General features: G+C 37.1%; 1 protein-coding gene and 1 long non-coding RNA gene across 2 annotated transcripts; one reads left to right on the top strand and one right to left on the bottom strand.

Annotated features, from left to right (window-relative positions):
• Positions 1 to 6,615: 6,615 nt before the first annotated feature.
• Positions 6,616 to 12,503, top strand: LOC146886441 (uncharacterized). The gene is made up of 2 exons (XR_014994721.1): positions 6,616 to 7,351; positions 12,329 to 12,503. It is a non-coding gene; the product is annotated as an uncharacterized LOC146886441 (long non-coding RNA).
• LOC146886442 (uncharacterized) lies at positions 8,146 to 10,136 on the bottom strand. Its single transcript, XM_085673259.1, has 4 exons — positions 9,497 to 10,136; positions 9,223 to 9,410; positions 8,747 to 9,133; positions 8,146 to 8,663 (listed from the first exon to the last, which is right to left on the bottom strand). Exons 1-4 carry the CDS (start codon positions 9,835 to 9,837, stop codon positions 8,506 to 8,508), a joined length of 1,074 nt encoding a protein of 357 aa, XP_085529385.1. The 5' UTR covers positions 9,838 to 10,136; the 3' UTR covers positions 8,146 to 8,505.
• Positions 12,504 to 12,783: the final 280 nt, after the last annotated feature.

The following is a 12,783-nucleotide window of genomic DNA, read 5'->3' as shown; positions in this document are numbered from 1 at the left end:
GACTTAGGAATGTTTTCGCTGTTTTTTTTTATTTTTTGCTTCAAAATAAACGTTATGTAATCTTGAACCCTAAAAACCAAAAAACACACGGATGACATCTTGTAGTTTTTGTGATAGTGCACACATTGTGCTACATTAATGAGGATATAGAAGAGGTCTGAACGACAAAAAAATTAATCTTTCCATATAAAGGTGAATCACTTACTTTCAATGATCATTGCCACCTACATGCCTTTATGGTGATGTCCGTAGTTATGGCTCATGCGTTTTTCAGTAGCTGGGCTCACCATTATGAGACATCAATGAACTCCATCTTCAAAATGGGGAAGGTGGTGCCATAAATGTGGGTTAAGAGTTGGTAGGTGAGGGGAGTTGGACAGACCTTTACTTCTGCTCGATGGAACAGGAAACAGACGGCTTTAAATACAAACTTACAATGCAAGAAAGGTAAGGGTATTATAGTCATTTTGCTTAACAACATTTTAGTATAAGTACTGGACCCATTGGCTCAACACTTTGCGGACCACCACAAAGCACCACTATATTCATTCGTTGCAGTTATAAAGGATCGACGAAATAAGGTTTTGAAATTTCTTTTCGTATTCATGTACATGTCATTTTTATCGACCTTGTATTAGTGGGTTGAATTTATTTTCTGTATGTGGGCGTACATTGTTAGGTAATGGAACTGTGGCAGGGACTCGATGTTGAAGAGAAGGATTTGAAGTCATTCGTCAAAAGATGCAACTCAGCAACAACACTGATTCCAGGACCTACAGGAAATGTCCAGGCAGCAATGATTAATCGGGACAAAGAACATGTTCAAAGCACTCAAGAATTTGCACGGGACATTGCCTCCGCAACATACGAACGAGATTTCAAATCGAATCCATGGTTATGGGCAGAGCAATTCATCAAATTCCATGGTATTCTGTTAGTGATAATTTTACATTTCTCCATCTTATTAGCTAACGAATGCCATTTTGCTGAAAAAGTTGTTTTGTGCAGGGCTACTGAAGGAAGGAAAAATTGCAAATGCAACCCAGTTAGCAAGTTGCAAATGCACAAGCATTCTTCCATTTGTGGCATGCATTGTCAAACAATGTAAGCCAAATGGGCTAGGCGATATGCAAATATCTATAAAGGTAAGCATACAAAAACACACAATTCGTATTTTTTTGTTGAAGACATACTTGAAATAATATTTTCACTTAAACCAACAATAGGATACCAGTGCGACCGTGTGGGCTAGTGTCCATAGGAAGGTGCTGCTTAATCCAAAATTCGAACAAGACCTGACAGTGGGGGCCGTTTTGCTGTTGCACACAGTAAATACATATGTTGCCAACGTTAAACAGTGAATCATATTGATGTGTCCACATTCTATAACAACATTTGTCTTACTTTATTATTTTTTGTAATAGGTTGTAGCATTCAGTCCCCGTCCGCGTCTTTGCTATGTCAACATTACAGTACGCAACATTGTGAAGGTGTGAATCAGAATTTTAAACATTGTTAATGAGATATTGTCATTTTTTACGCACACCATGACTTTGTATACATTTGTTGACTCTGTCGTACTAGATCTTAAAGGCAGATATATGTCAACCAACGGATGAGCTTATCCATGCCACTTTGAAGCCTGACATTGTCCTCCTCCCATGCATGGATCCCAAGATTGATGAGTTATTGCGAAAACTTGTGAAACCCTCCATTGTGACCAACAAGACTAAGCATGGCCAAGGTTCCTCTGGCAGTGATGGTGCCTCCTCAAGCACTAAGGGTGCGCAAACAACTGATGAGTGAAAATATGTGACAAATTCCATGAATCTGGTGCTTAGTATCTCAGTTCCTTTATTTCCTAGGTTGTCCTTATATTTTGTGAGTGTTATTTTGCTGCTTAGTATTGCCCGTATTGTTCGTCGTTTCAAGACTTGAAGTGATTTATTCACAACTATGGTAATCATCTTTCTAGTTACTAGCAGAAACGTATATGGGGATATGCAATACACTTTATGGTCAAAAACTTCCACTCTTAACTGAACTTAGTTAAATGTATGATTTTGGAACATTGAACACTCATTTTGTATTTTAGAATATAATTAAATGTATCGTGAAATGGACATTCAAAGGACCACTAGTCTAAAACCAGTATACAGAAACCACAGTACTGGTACTCAAGTGGGGACTTACAAAAATAAGTGGGGAGTAAGGATAACCTATGTGGGGAGTAACGTGTAGTTTTTCTTCTATGCATCGCTGACTGAAGTGAAGATCATTTATAAACTGAATTTCCATAATTTTTTTCAATCATGAACGGCAATCCAAAGTATTCTCCATTGACCCAACCTCTATGAACTTCAATGGGATGTTTTGCAAACACAAACGAAATTTCAGTAATCACAACTAACTAGGGAGTAAGGCAAACCTATGTGGGGAGTCACGTATATTTTTTTGTCTGTACATCCCTGATTCAATTGAAGTTCATTTATATACTCAATTTCCATAAATTTTTCAATCATTAAAGGCAATCCTAAGTTTTTTCCATGCAATCAACCTCCATGAACTGGAATGGAATGTTTCTCAAACAACAACAAAAACGAAATTTCAGTAATCACAACTAACTGGGGAGTAAGGCAAACCTATGTGGGGAGTCACGTGTATTTTTTCTTCTGTACATCCCTGATTCAATTGAAGTTCATTTATATACTCAATTTCCATAAATTTTTAAATCATTAAAGGCAATCCTAAGTTTTTTCCATGCAATCAACCTCCATGAACTAGAATGGAATGTTTCTCAAACAACAACAAAAACGAAATTTCAGTAATCACAACTAACTGGGGAGTAAGGCAAACCTATTTGGGGAGTCACGTGTATTTTTTCGTCTGTACATCCCTGATTCAAGTGAAGTTCATTTATATACTCAATTTTCATAAATTTTTCAATCATTAAAGGCAATCCTAAGTTTTTTCCATGCAATCAACCTCCATGAACTGGAATGGAATGTTTCTCAAACAACAACAAAAACGAAATTTCAGTAATCACAACTAACTGGGGAGTAAGGCAAACCTATGTGGGGAGTCACGTGTATTTTTTCGTCTGTACATCCCTGATTCAAGTGAAGTTCATTTATATACTCAATTTCCATAAATTTTTAAATCATTAAATGCAATTCGAAGTTTTGTCCAACCAATCAACCTCCATCCACTGGAAAACCTCCATCAACTAGAATGGGATGTTTCTCATACAACATCAAAAACGAAATATCAGTTATCAAAAATAAGTGGGGAGTAAGGACAACCTTTGTGGGAAGTCACGTCTATTTTTTCTTCTGTACATCGCTGACTGAAGCAAAGGTCATTTACATGCTCAATTTCCATAATTTTTTTGCAATCAAAAAAGGCAATCCAAAGTATTGTCCATGCACGCAACCTCCATGAACTGGAATGTGATATTTTTCAAACAACACAAAAAAAATATCACATATCACAACCAACTGGGGAGTAACGACAATCTATATGGGGAGTTACGTCTATTTTTTCGTCTGTACATGGGTGACTGAAGTGAAGCTCATCTATATACTGAATTTCCAAACTTTTTTTCAATCAATTAAGGGCATTCCAAAGTATTATCCATGCACGCAACCTCCATGAAGTGGATTGTCTTGTTAAACAACACAAACAAATTATCAGATTTCACAAATAAGTGGGGAGTAAGGAAAACGTATGTGGGGAGTTACAATAATTTTTTTGTATAGTCACTGTAGACCTCATGGAAGGTCGTTTATAATCATATATGGATCATTGCACTATAATCATTATCCTTATTTCAATGACTTACAAATTCTTGACCATAACCCATTCTCCAGGAAAAATTCAAAATATAACTAGGGAGTGACGAACAACTAAGTGGGGAGTTACATGGGAACTATAGTCCGAAAATGCAGACTAAACTTAATCAAATAAGTAACTTACAAATTCCTTTATCCATCATTCATGCACTACTTAACATTCACACTAATGACAATTCAATAATTCAGTTATGTCCCCATAAACTTTTTCTTTGTACAGATGTCCAAACATAATATTAATTGGGTGGTTTGATTTCTTTTAGTACGAACTTATGCTCAATACAGATCATGCATTAATGCTTAACTTCAACAACAAGGCAACAAACTAAACATAACAATGTAAAATAATATCTGCCATAAATAAAATAACATGCATTGCAGATTGTTCAAACCTAATAAATAAAAAAAATACACATCACACATCCTATTGCATTAATAACATCCACAGTAGAGGTAAATTCATGACTACATCATCCCAATGTTGGTCATTTCAATTTCGCATTCCTCTTATTCCCATAAACAGAAAAATGTGTTCTTGTCGCAACACTCTTGAACCGCCTTCGTGGTTGGGCCTTCATACGGTCATACATGTTGCTATGTTGACCACCGTCATCGTTTACAACAACTTCTTCATCCTGATGCGGCTTAGCAGGAGGGTCATCAAACATTTCGTCATCTCCATCACCGTCATCATCAAAGACATCATCAGCACAACCATCATTTAGGGGGTCTACATTTTGCAACCATTTCCTCTAATTCAGAAATTGTATGTTCCATACCAGCTATCTCACCTTCTTCATAGTCCAAGAGATGAAGAACCTCTTCGTTGTCCTTTTTTTCTTCATTTCTATAGCCAGTGCCAAATTGTTGAAATGCTTCTTTAACAACATCGTGATGAAGTTCTTCATCTGACACGGACACATTAACAACACACTGTACAATAAAACAAATAATTATAAATAAATTCCCTGTATGTGACATCAAACTAAAACAAACAACGTATTTTTAAGCTTATACTCACCATATTCCTATGAAATGCTCTCGTTATGACTTTGTCACCAACTCTGACATTCATCCAATGCAAAAGTCGAGGGAACTTGTTCATCTGACATGTCAACTTTGTGTTGCACAGAAGTAAATGATCAAATGACAATAACTGCAACAAATAAAATACATTACAACGGCATCTTCAGCACAAATCAACATCAGTATTTCAACACAATAAAAAACAATATTGTACTTACCTGAAGCAAATAAACACAACCCAGAACATCAAAATGCTTTGTAGCTGACTCCTTCTTCAATCCCAATGAAGCAATGCACAAGCTACTAACCAAGTACTCATACTCTAATGTACCCCAATTATATTTGTCGATGTTGTCAATATCATCAACTATCTTAAAAATTATGGGGAAAACACTACCCTTTTTATTGGGCAATAAGAATTCTGATATCGCTAACAAAATGTAAATCCTGCAAAAGACTTCTACACCACCAACATCATCATCATATTTCAAAAGATAGTCGTATATCAACTTAACAGTAACTGTTTCACCCCCAAAAATATTCAAACTGTCACTATCCGAAATGGTCTCATTTAAATCAATTCTTTCACCCAAAACCCTCAAACCTAACCCTAAACAAACATCTAATAGATTAAATTCTACGACTTGCCCACCAATACGAAAAGCACCCCTTCTCTTAACCCAATTGTAACATAACAGACTCAAAAGTTTCCTACTAATCTTCACCGAATCGGTTACCATGGGAAACCACCAAAATGGAGTGCCTTCAATATAGTGCTTCTGTTGCACACTTAGTCTATTGTTTATAGCATCGATAAACTTCGTTTTGCAGAAATGACCAAATAAAATCTGGATAACATAACAAACAAGTCAATGTCATTCATTATAATTGCACAACTATAACAACATGACTCCACATTAACAAACCTTCTTCTCCTCCGACAAATAAACATGTCCATCACGATTGTGGTCCATCTTGTACTCCTACAACGCCATACACATTACACAGACCACATGCATCACAAAATATGAAATGTAATGGCAACAATAAATTTACCCAACGTCAACACCCTATACACAGATCGGACAACCAAACACAGATATAAAATGCTCATTAACCAACCATATCTTTGAAAAGAACACCCAACAACCACATCCACAACCAACTATACACATGCTCTACGTAATACGACCGAAAAACGTTACCTTTGGCTTAAATAAATTAAATGGCCTCCGCCAAAGGGTCGATTGTACGCTTGGGCTGACGAATTCGTTGTCGTCCACCACTTTTTCTCACTCTCGCATTGCCTGATAACGACCCACCACCCACACCAATCGAAATGGTTGCCAGAATCTCAATTTCCCCCTTCTCTGTCTTGACTTTCTCACTTCAAAACCACCCAGGCCTCACTTTCCCCCTTTTATCTCTTCACTTTCTCACTCTGGCCGCCTCACTTTCCACCTTCTCTCTCTTCACTTCTCACTGCGGAATGGACCGGCTTCACTTCCACCCCTTTTTTCTCTTCACTTTCTCTCTCTAAAGGACATTTAATGTCATTTTTCTTTCCCTCTCAGCTGCACATGCGAACAAAGATTTTCAGTTATTAAAAATTAAAAAAACTACTGCCATGTAAACTGTGTCAAAACCTTGTCAAAAAATTTTGTTGGAATATCATTATCCTAATAATATACTCGTATGCAAAAAGATTTTAAGTATAGGTTTTTGCCTCTCTCGAACGTACCTTTCTCTTCTCTCAATTTTTCTCAATCTCAAACAGCTAATGGCCAAACCCAAAACCTCAACAAACCTTTCGACTTCGCACAAAGCAATTCACATGCTTCCCTAAGCTTCGAATCCTAAGTCTATGCTTCAACGCTCTCACAGCGAGGTTCCTACCAATTCATCAAACCTAGCATCACTGCCAAACTCGTTAGGTTCAATGTTTCCTTCAATCACCTCAACGTTTCCATTCTAGAGACGCTCTTCACTTTCCCCGACTCCTCATTCAAAGGAAACACAAATCTCTATGGCTTGCCAATGAAGGACTATAACCCATTCTTCCCGACTCCAGCCCGGTCTCCCTCCTGCAATTCAACCTCGGCCATGACGCATAAAAAATCCAAGAATATCTTCACGGGCGCCACTGTTGCAATCGTTGTCGAGTCAGTTATCATCGCGGCGTTGCTGTTGTGCCTTTAGCACCGATGACGATAACCAACCAAATCACTGAAGCCTGTTACAACGGCACGTGCCGTGCCGGTAGAGGCGGGGACTTCTTCTCAGAAAAGGACACCACCGGGGGGTTCGGCGGAGGCGAAGATGAACAAGCCGATGTTCTTTGATGGGGGATATATAGTTTCGATTTGGAGGATTTGTTGAGGGCTTTGGCAGAGGTGTTGGGGAAGGGCAACGTGGGAACTTCATACAATGCGGTGCTAAGGAAAGGACTCTAAGCTTGTCTACTCTCCTTTATGGTACCATATTCTTATTCTTATCCAACACCCCCCAATTCCTTTTCTGTTTGTTCATTTTTCTTTATTACTTAATTGTGTTTGCAGCTAATTATTGAACTCAAATGCAATGCAATTTGAATGTTATAGTCTATGAACACATATTTAGTTTGCTCTTGCCTTTCTGGCTTTTACTTGTGTTCATACTGGAATTGAATATTCTTTGTTTGATAGAATTGGCATTGTTAAATTTGGTTTGATTCCTACCCTAACTGTTGTAGTTGTGGAAGTTCATTATTTTATTTGAGTCATCAACCATGAGTGTTGTTGGGGGCTAAGAAGACTTATCTTCTTGATTTGGCAACTGTGTTTTTGACAAGTTTAACATTAGTGATAGTTATATTTCAAGGCATGTCATCTAGTTTCTGATGCATTTGTCTATAATTTCTGGTTAGTGTAACTCTCCTTGCTTTGTCAATACACAAAAAGATTCCTACATGTTTATTTTCTAAAGCTATTGTATTAAGGACAAGTATTTGGACCAGCTTGGCATGTCAGTTGTTTATCATACCAGAACATACCGCAAACAAAGTTTGATAGGAGGAAACTATGGTTTACTGAATACTACTATTGAAATGCAATAGTTTTTATGGTTTATTTTCACTTTTTTGTGTTGCTTACGGGTCATTCCTCACTTTCTTGGATCATGAGAGTGCAAATTGCCCTTGATGCTCCTAGGGGCCTTAAATACACACACGAGCACACAAAAACTCATTATGTACACCGCGATATCAAGACCATGGTAGTTGAATCGTGAATCGTATCGTGTATCGGAGAGCTTAAATTTTGAATCGTGAATCGTATCGTATCGTGAATCGTACGATTCATAAACATTAAAAAAATGTAACATATACTTAAATATATAAGATATATAAATATGCAAAGAGACAATTAATAACAAAACAACCTCATAGTCAATTTCAGCAATGTATATATACCACATAGATTTACAATTTCAGCAACACAACCTTCAAAAAACATTGTGGTTGCTGCCTAAGATTTCTTTAACTATGGCTATATGCTATTAAACAAGTGTTGCATTATAGCCATCCAAAAAATAAGTGTTGTTGTTGCTTGGATCCTAAAGAACCTCAAAAAAACATTCTAGTCTAAATCATTCATATTTCATCATCATCATTTCCAAGATCTACATCACTTAAGTCATCTTCATCTTCTAGTGAAAGTTCTTCTCCTTCATTAATGTCTTCAAATTCCTCCTCATCTCCTACTATGGATTTTCCTTTTTTATTGGTCTTGGCATTTAAGTTTCTTGGTCCTATATTAGCAAAAGAAAAAGAAATAAAGTTTAGTTCTAGTTTGTTGACATTCAAATTTCAACTTGTGAATAGAAATAATTACCTCTCTTCCTTTTTTTATTTGGAGCTCCTTCTTCATCATCAAAGCACTCATGTATATCCATCCATGACGAATCAATAGGCAAACAAGGATTTTCTTTTTCTGTAATCCATTCATCATCTGATTCAATATCTGACAAACATATGGGATCATAAGTTTCCCCCTTCTCTTCTCTACTCTTTTGTCTCAACTCAAGTTGGAGATTGTACTTGACATAGACAAGAGCATTTAGTCTTTGTTGTTCCAATCTATTTCTTCTCTTAGTATGAACTTGGTCAAAGGTGCTCCAATTCCTTTCACACCCTGTTGCACTACATGTGAGACTCAAAATTTTCATGGCTATCTTTTGTAGCTCTTTACCTTCTCCTCCATAACTCTCCCACCAAAGAGCTATCAAAATAAAGAAGTATTTAATTATAATTTAATGTAATTAAAAATTATAAATCATATAAAAGTGGTAATGAGAGTAATTTCATTACCAGGTTGTTTCTTGTTTCTAGTAGCTATTGCCATGTGCATTCCAAAAAGCCCCTTAGCTCCCTTGAACTTTTCAAGTTGTTGATCAATTGTAACTCTTGTGCTAACATCCAAAACCATTTTTTCAAATGTTTCATATAAACCAATCAAGACCTCCCTATCCGGATTGAAATTTTTGTCATAGTGATATCTAACACAATAAAAATAAATTGATGACATGAGAAGAACGAAAATAGAGGTACTTGGTAGGAAAAATTTAGGTGAAATATGCATTACCTAGGATTGAGATAATAGGCTGCTGCATGGAGAGGCCTATGTAGTTGCAAATTCCACCTAGTGTCAATAATCTTCCACACTTTTTTATACCTTGTTTCTATCTTTTGGAAATTTTCAGCAATTTGCTCCTTTGCTCTATCCATTGCTTCATAAATGTATGGCATTGCTGGTTTTGCATCACCATCTACAAGCCTCAACACTTTTACAAGTGGAATCACACATTTTAAGCAATAGGTGATTGATCTCCAAAATCTACCATCACTCAACACCAAATTCATAACTTGCTTACCCTCACTTTTATTAGCATGTGGACTAGTAGCCCATTCCTCTGAAGCAAACATTGATCTAAGAGCATTCTTTTGTTGCTTAATACAATTTAATGTGAGAAAAGAAGTAGCAAATTATGTGACAGCGGGTCTTGCTAATTCTCTTCCATTAGAGTAGCTTCTATACAAATTAAGGACCCATGTATGCCTATATATGTATGTGGTGATTTTCTTTGCATTGCTAATAGTATTGTAAAAGACTGGAAGCTCTCCAATATCTTCAAGAACCAAATCAAGGCAATGTGCTGCACATGGGGACCAAAATAATTTGGTTCTTTTTTCCATTAACATTCTTCCCGCTGCCACAAGGTTAGAAGCTCTATCAGTAACTACTTGGACAACATGGTCCTCTCCAATTTCCTCCACCATGCTGTCCAACAACTCAAACATTTTCTTTCCATCTTTAATGACATCACTAGTATCAATAGATTTCAGAAAAATAGTCCCACTTGGACTGTTAACAAGAAAATTAGTCAATGATCTTCCTTTACCATCCGTCCATCCATCACACATCAATGTACATCCCCATTTTTCCCAATCAGTTTTATACTTTTCTAGACCTTGTTTAACATTATCCACAGCTTTTTTCAGATATGAAACCCTTATCTCATGATAAGAAGGAGGTTTTAATCCTTTACCATATTCTCCAACAGCCTTCAACATTTGTATAAAAAGAGGGCTCCTTACAAGGTTAAATGGCAATGCATTGCCATAAATACAACTGCAAATTTCTCTGATTACATCTTCTCTATTTTTATATGTTGCATTGATTGTCATTTGTTGAAGATCATTTTTTCCCTTTGTCACCTCTCTTGATAAGTCTCCTCCACAATCAAAGCTGCCATCCTCTGTCTTTTTTTCTTTACCTTTTAGCATCTTCACAAATATATCTTTCACATCATCAGGGACACTACAACATGGAATAACATCTTTTTTTGTTCCAGCAAGGTGTTGTTTCATTCTTGCTATACCACCCCAACAAGTGTGAGAACAAAACTTGCATTTAACCTGTAGCCTATTTGGTGGAACAGTCACAGTAATTCCAAGTAATGTCGACCTCCCTTTTCGACTTACTCATGTTTGAAGTTCAGCAGCTGCACATATGAAAAATCCCCTACCCAAAAATGTGAAAACAACCTCCCTGCCCAGAACCCCGCACCACCACAGAACCACCGCGCAACCACCACAAAACCACCGCACACACAAACAGAGGATGAACAGAGTAGTTCGCAACAGAAAAACGCAACCACCGCGTGACCACCGCGCGACCACCAGAACCACCGCGCGACCACCACAGAACCACTACGCGACCACCACAGAACCACCACACACACGAACAGAAGACGAAAAGAGGCGTTCGCACGACGAAACGCAGCAACCACCGCGCGACGACGGCACGACCACTGTGCGACCACCGTGCGACCACCGCGCGACAGCCACAGAACCACTGCGCGACCACCACAGAACCACCGCACACACGAACAGAAGACGAAAAGATGCGTTCGCGAGACGAAACGCAACCACCACCGTGCGACCACCGCGCGACCACCGTGCGACCACCACAGCACCACCTCGTCACCACCACAGTGCAAGTAAAGGTCGAAAGTCGAGGTCGAGAACGAGAGTCGAGAGGTCGAGTTCGTTAATGTTAATATGTTTGGAAGAGAGAGAGTTTCAATGTGAATAAAATAAAGGGGGGAAAATTTAGGGTTTTAAATTGGGGGTAAATTGGCAGGGGGAAAAATTTAGGGTTTTAATTTGGGGGTAATTTTGTATCGCGAATCGAATCATGATTCTTACGATTCGCACTTGTATCGTACGATACGTTTACAATTCGGGAGTAAAAACGATACATCGAACGATTCGTATCGCGGAAAGGATGTATCGTATCGTATCGTACGATTCGTATCATGAATCGTACGATACTTACTACAATGATCAAGACCAGTAACATATTGCTTGGTGCTTCCTTTAAAGCAAAGGTAATATAAAAATATATATTGCTACACTATTTTAATTTCAAAATGTTTCACATTTCTTGATTTTCGTTTGTCTTAGATCTCTTCTGTCTTCTCTAGATTTCAAATTTTGGGTTAGCAAAACTTATTGGGGAAGAAAATGAGGGAGAAATTTCAACTAACAAAGTTAGTTTTGATATGTACTGATATATTTGTTTTGATGAAGTTAGTTTTATTTGATATGCACTGATATATTTGTGTTGATGAAGGCTATCCTTGCCCTTGGTTTCCAATAATTTATTTCATAGTTTGTACGATGCAGGACAACTAATTATCATGTGATTTTCTGTTTTTACTTTCATCATATATGGATCCAACTGTCACACAATAATACACGTAATTTAATCCAATAAATCACCCACTGTTTGTACTATTTTTTCCTCTTTAATCTAGTTAAGTTGTGCTTGTTACTTCCGCTCCAACTATTATTGGGTTCCTACCTTATAGCTTATTCATAAATATGCTTATTGATATTTTTTTTAAAGCAGGACCTATGAGCTAAGGCAGGGACAACAATTGCCTATTGAGGAGAAGTAAGATTTTTTTAGAATATTTATGACAACTTTTGGACTTTCGTTGAAGTAAAAGATCTGGATGATTACTTATTTGTTTTTCGTTTTTATATAGTGCATATTCTGTGGTAAATTCTTCATATTTAAATCACTTATTTGTAATATTTCTATGCATGCATTATTGAACTAGATTTGGGAAATAGATCACTGGTAAAAAATGCTTCTTATATTAGTTCTAGAAAGAAAACCATGCCCTAACAAATCCCTTTTCCCTTTGAGACTTAATCTGATTTAAATTTAACCATAAACAAATCCTATTCTACATGAAAAGTTAAAGGGAGAGAATCAGGACAACAAAATCAACAGTAACAATGAAAAACATTATGGAGTTCACTTAAAGTATATGGTGGGAATTTTTAGTGGAGATAATG

Source organism: Vigna unguiculata, chromosome 5 (assembly GCF_037176805.1).
Source record: "Vigna unguiculata cultivar grain cowpea cultivar isolate G323 ecotype 2 chromosome 5, ASM3717680v1, whole genome shotgun sequence".
Taxonomy (NCBI): Eukaryota; Viridiplantae; Streptophyta; class Magnoliopsida; order Fabales; family Fabaceae; genus Vigna; species Vigna unguiculata.
The sequence above is the reverse complement of the archived record's forward strand: the minus strand, read 5'-3'. Positions and strand labels throughout refer to the sequence as shown.

Bases quoted from the DNA above. Each gene is read 5' to 3' on its own strand.
- LOC146886442 (XM_085673259.1), bottom strand. From the start codon at position 9,837: ATGTTTGCTTCAGAGGAATGGGCTACTAGTCCACATGCTAATAAAAGT. The intron at 9,411-9,496 runs GTAATGCATATT...TTATTGTGTTAG, and splicing joins GCCTATTATCTCAATCCTAG to ATATCACTATGACAAAAATT. The intron at 8,664-8,746 runs GTAATTATTTCT...TTGCTAATATAG, and splicing joins AAATAAAAAAAGGAAGAGAG to GACCAAGAAACTTAAATGCC.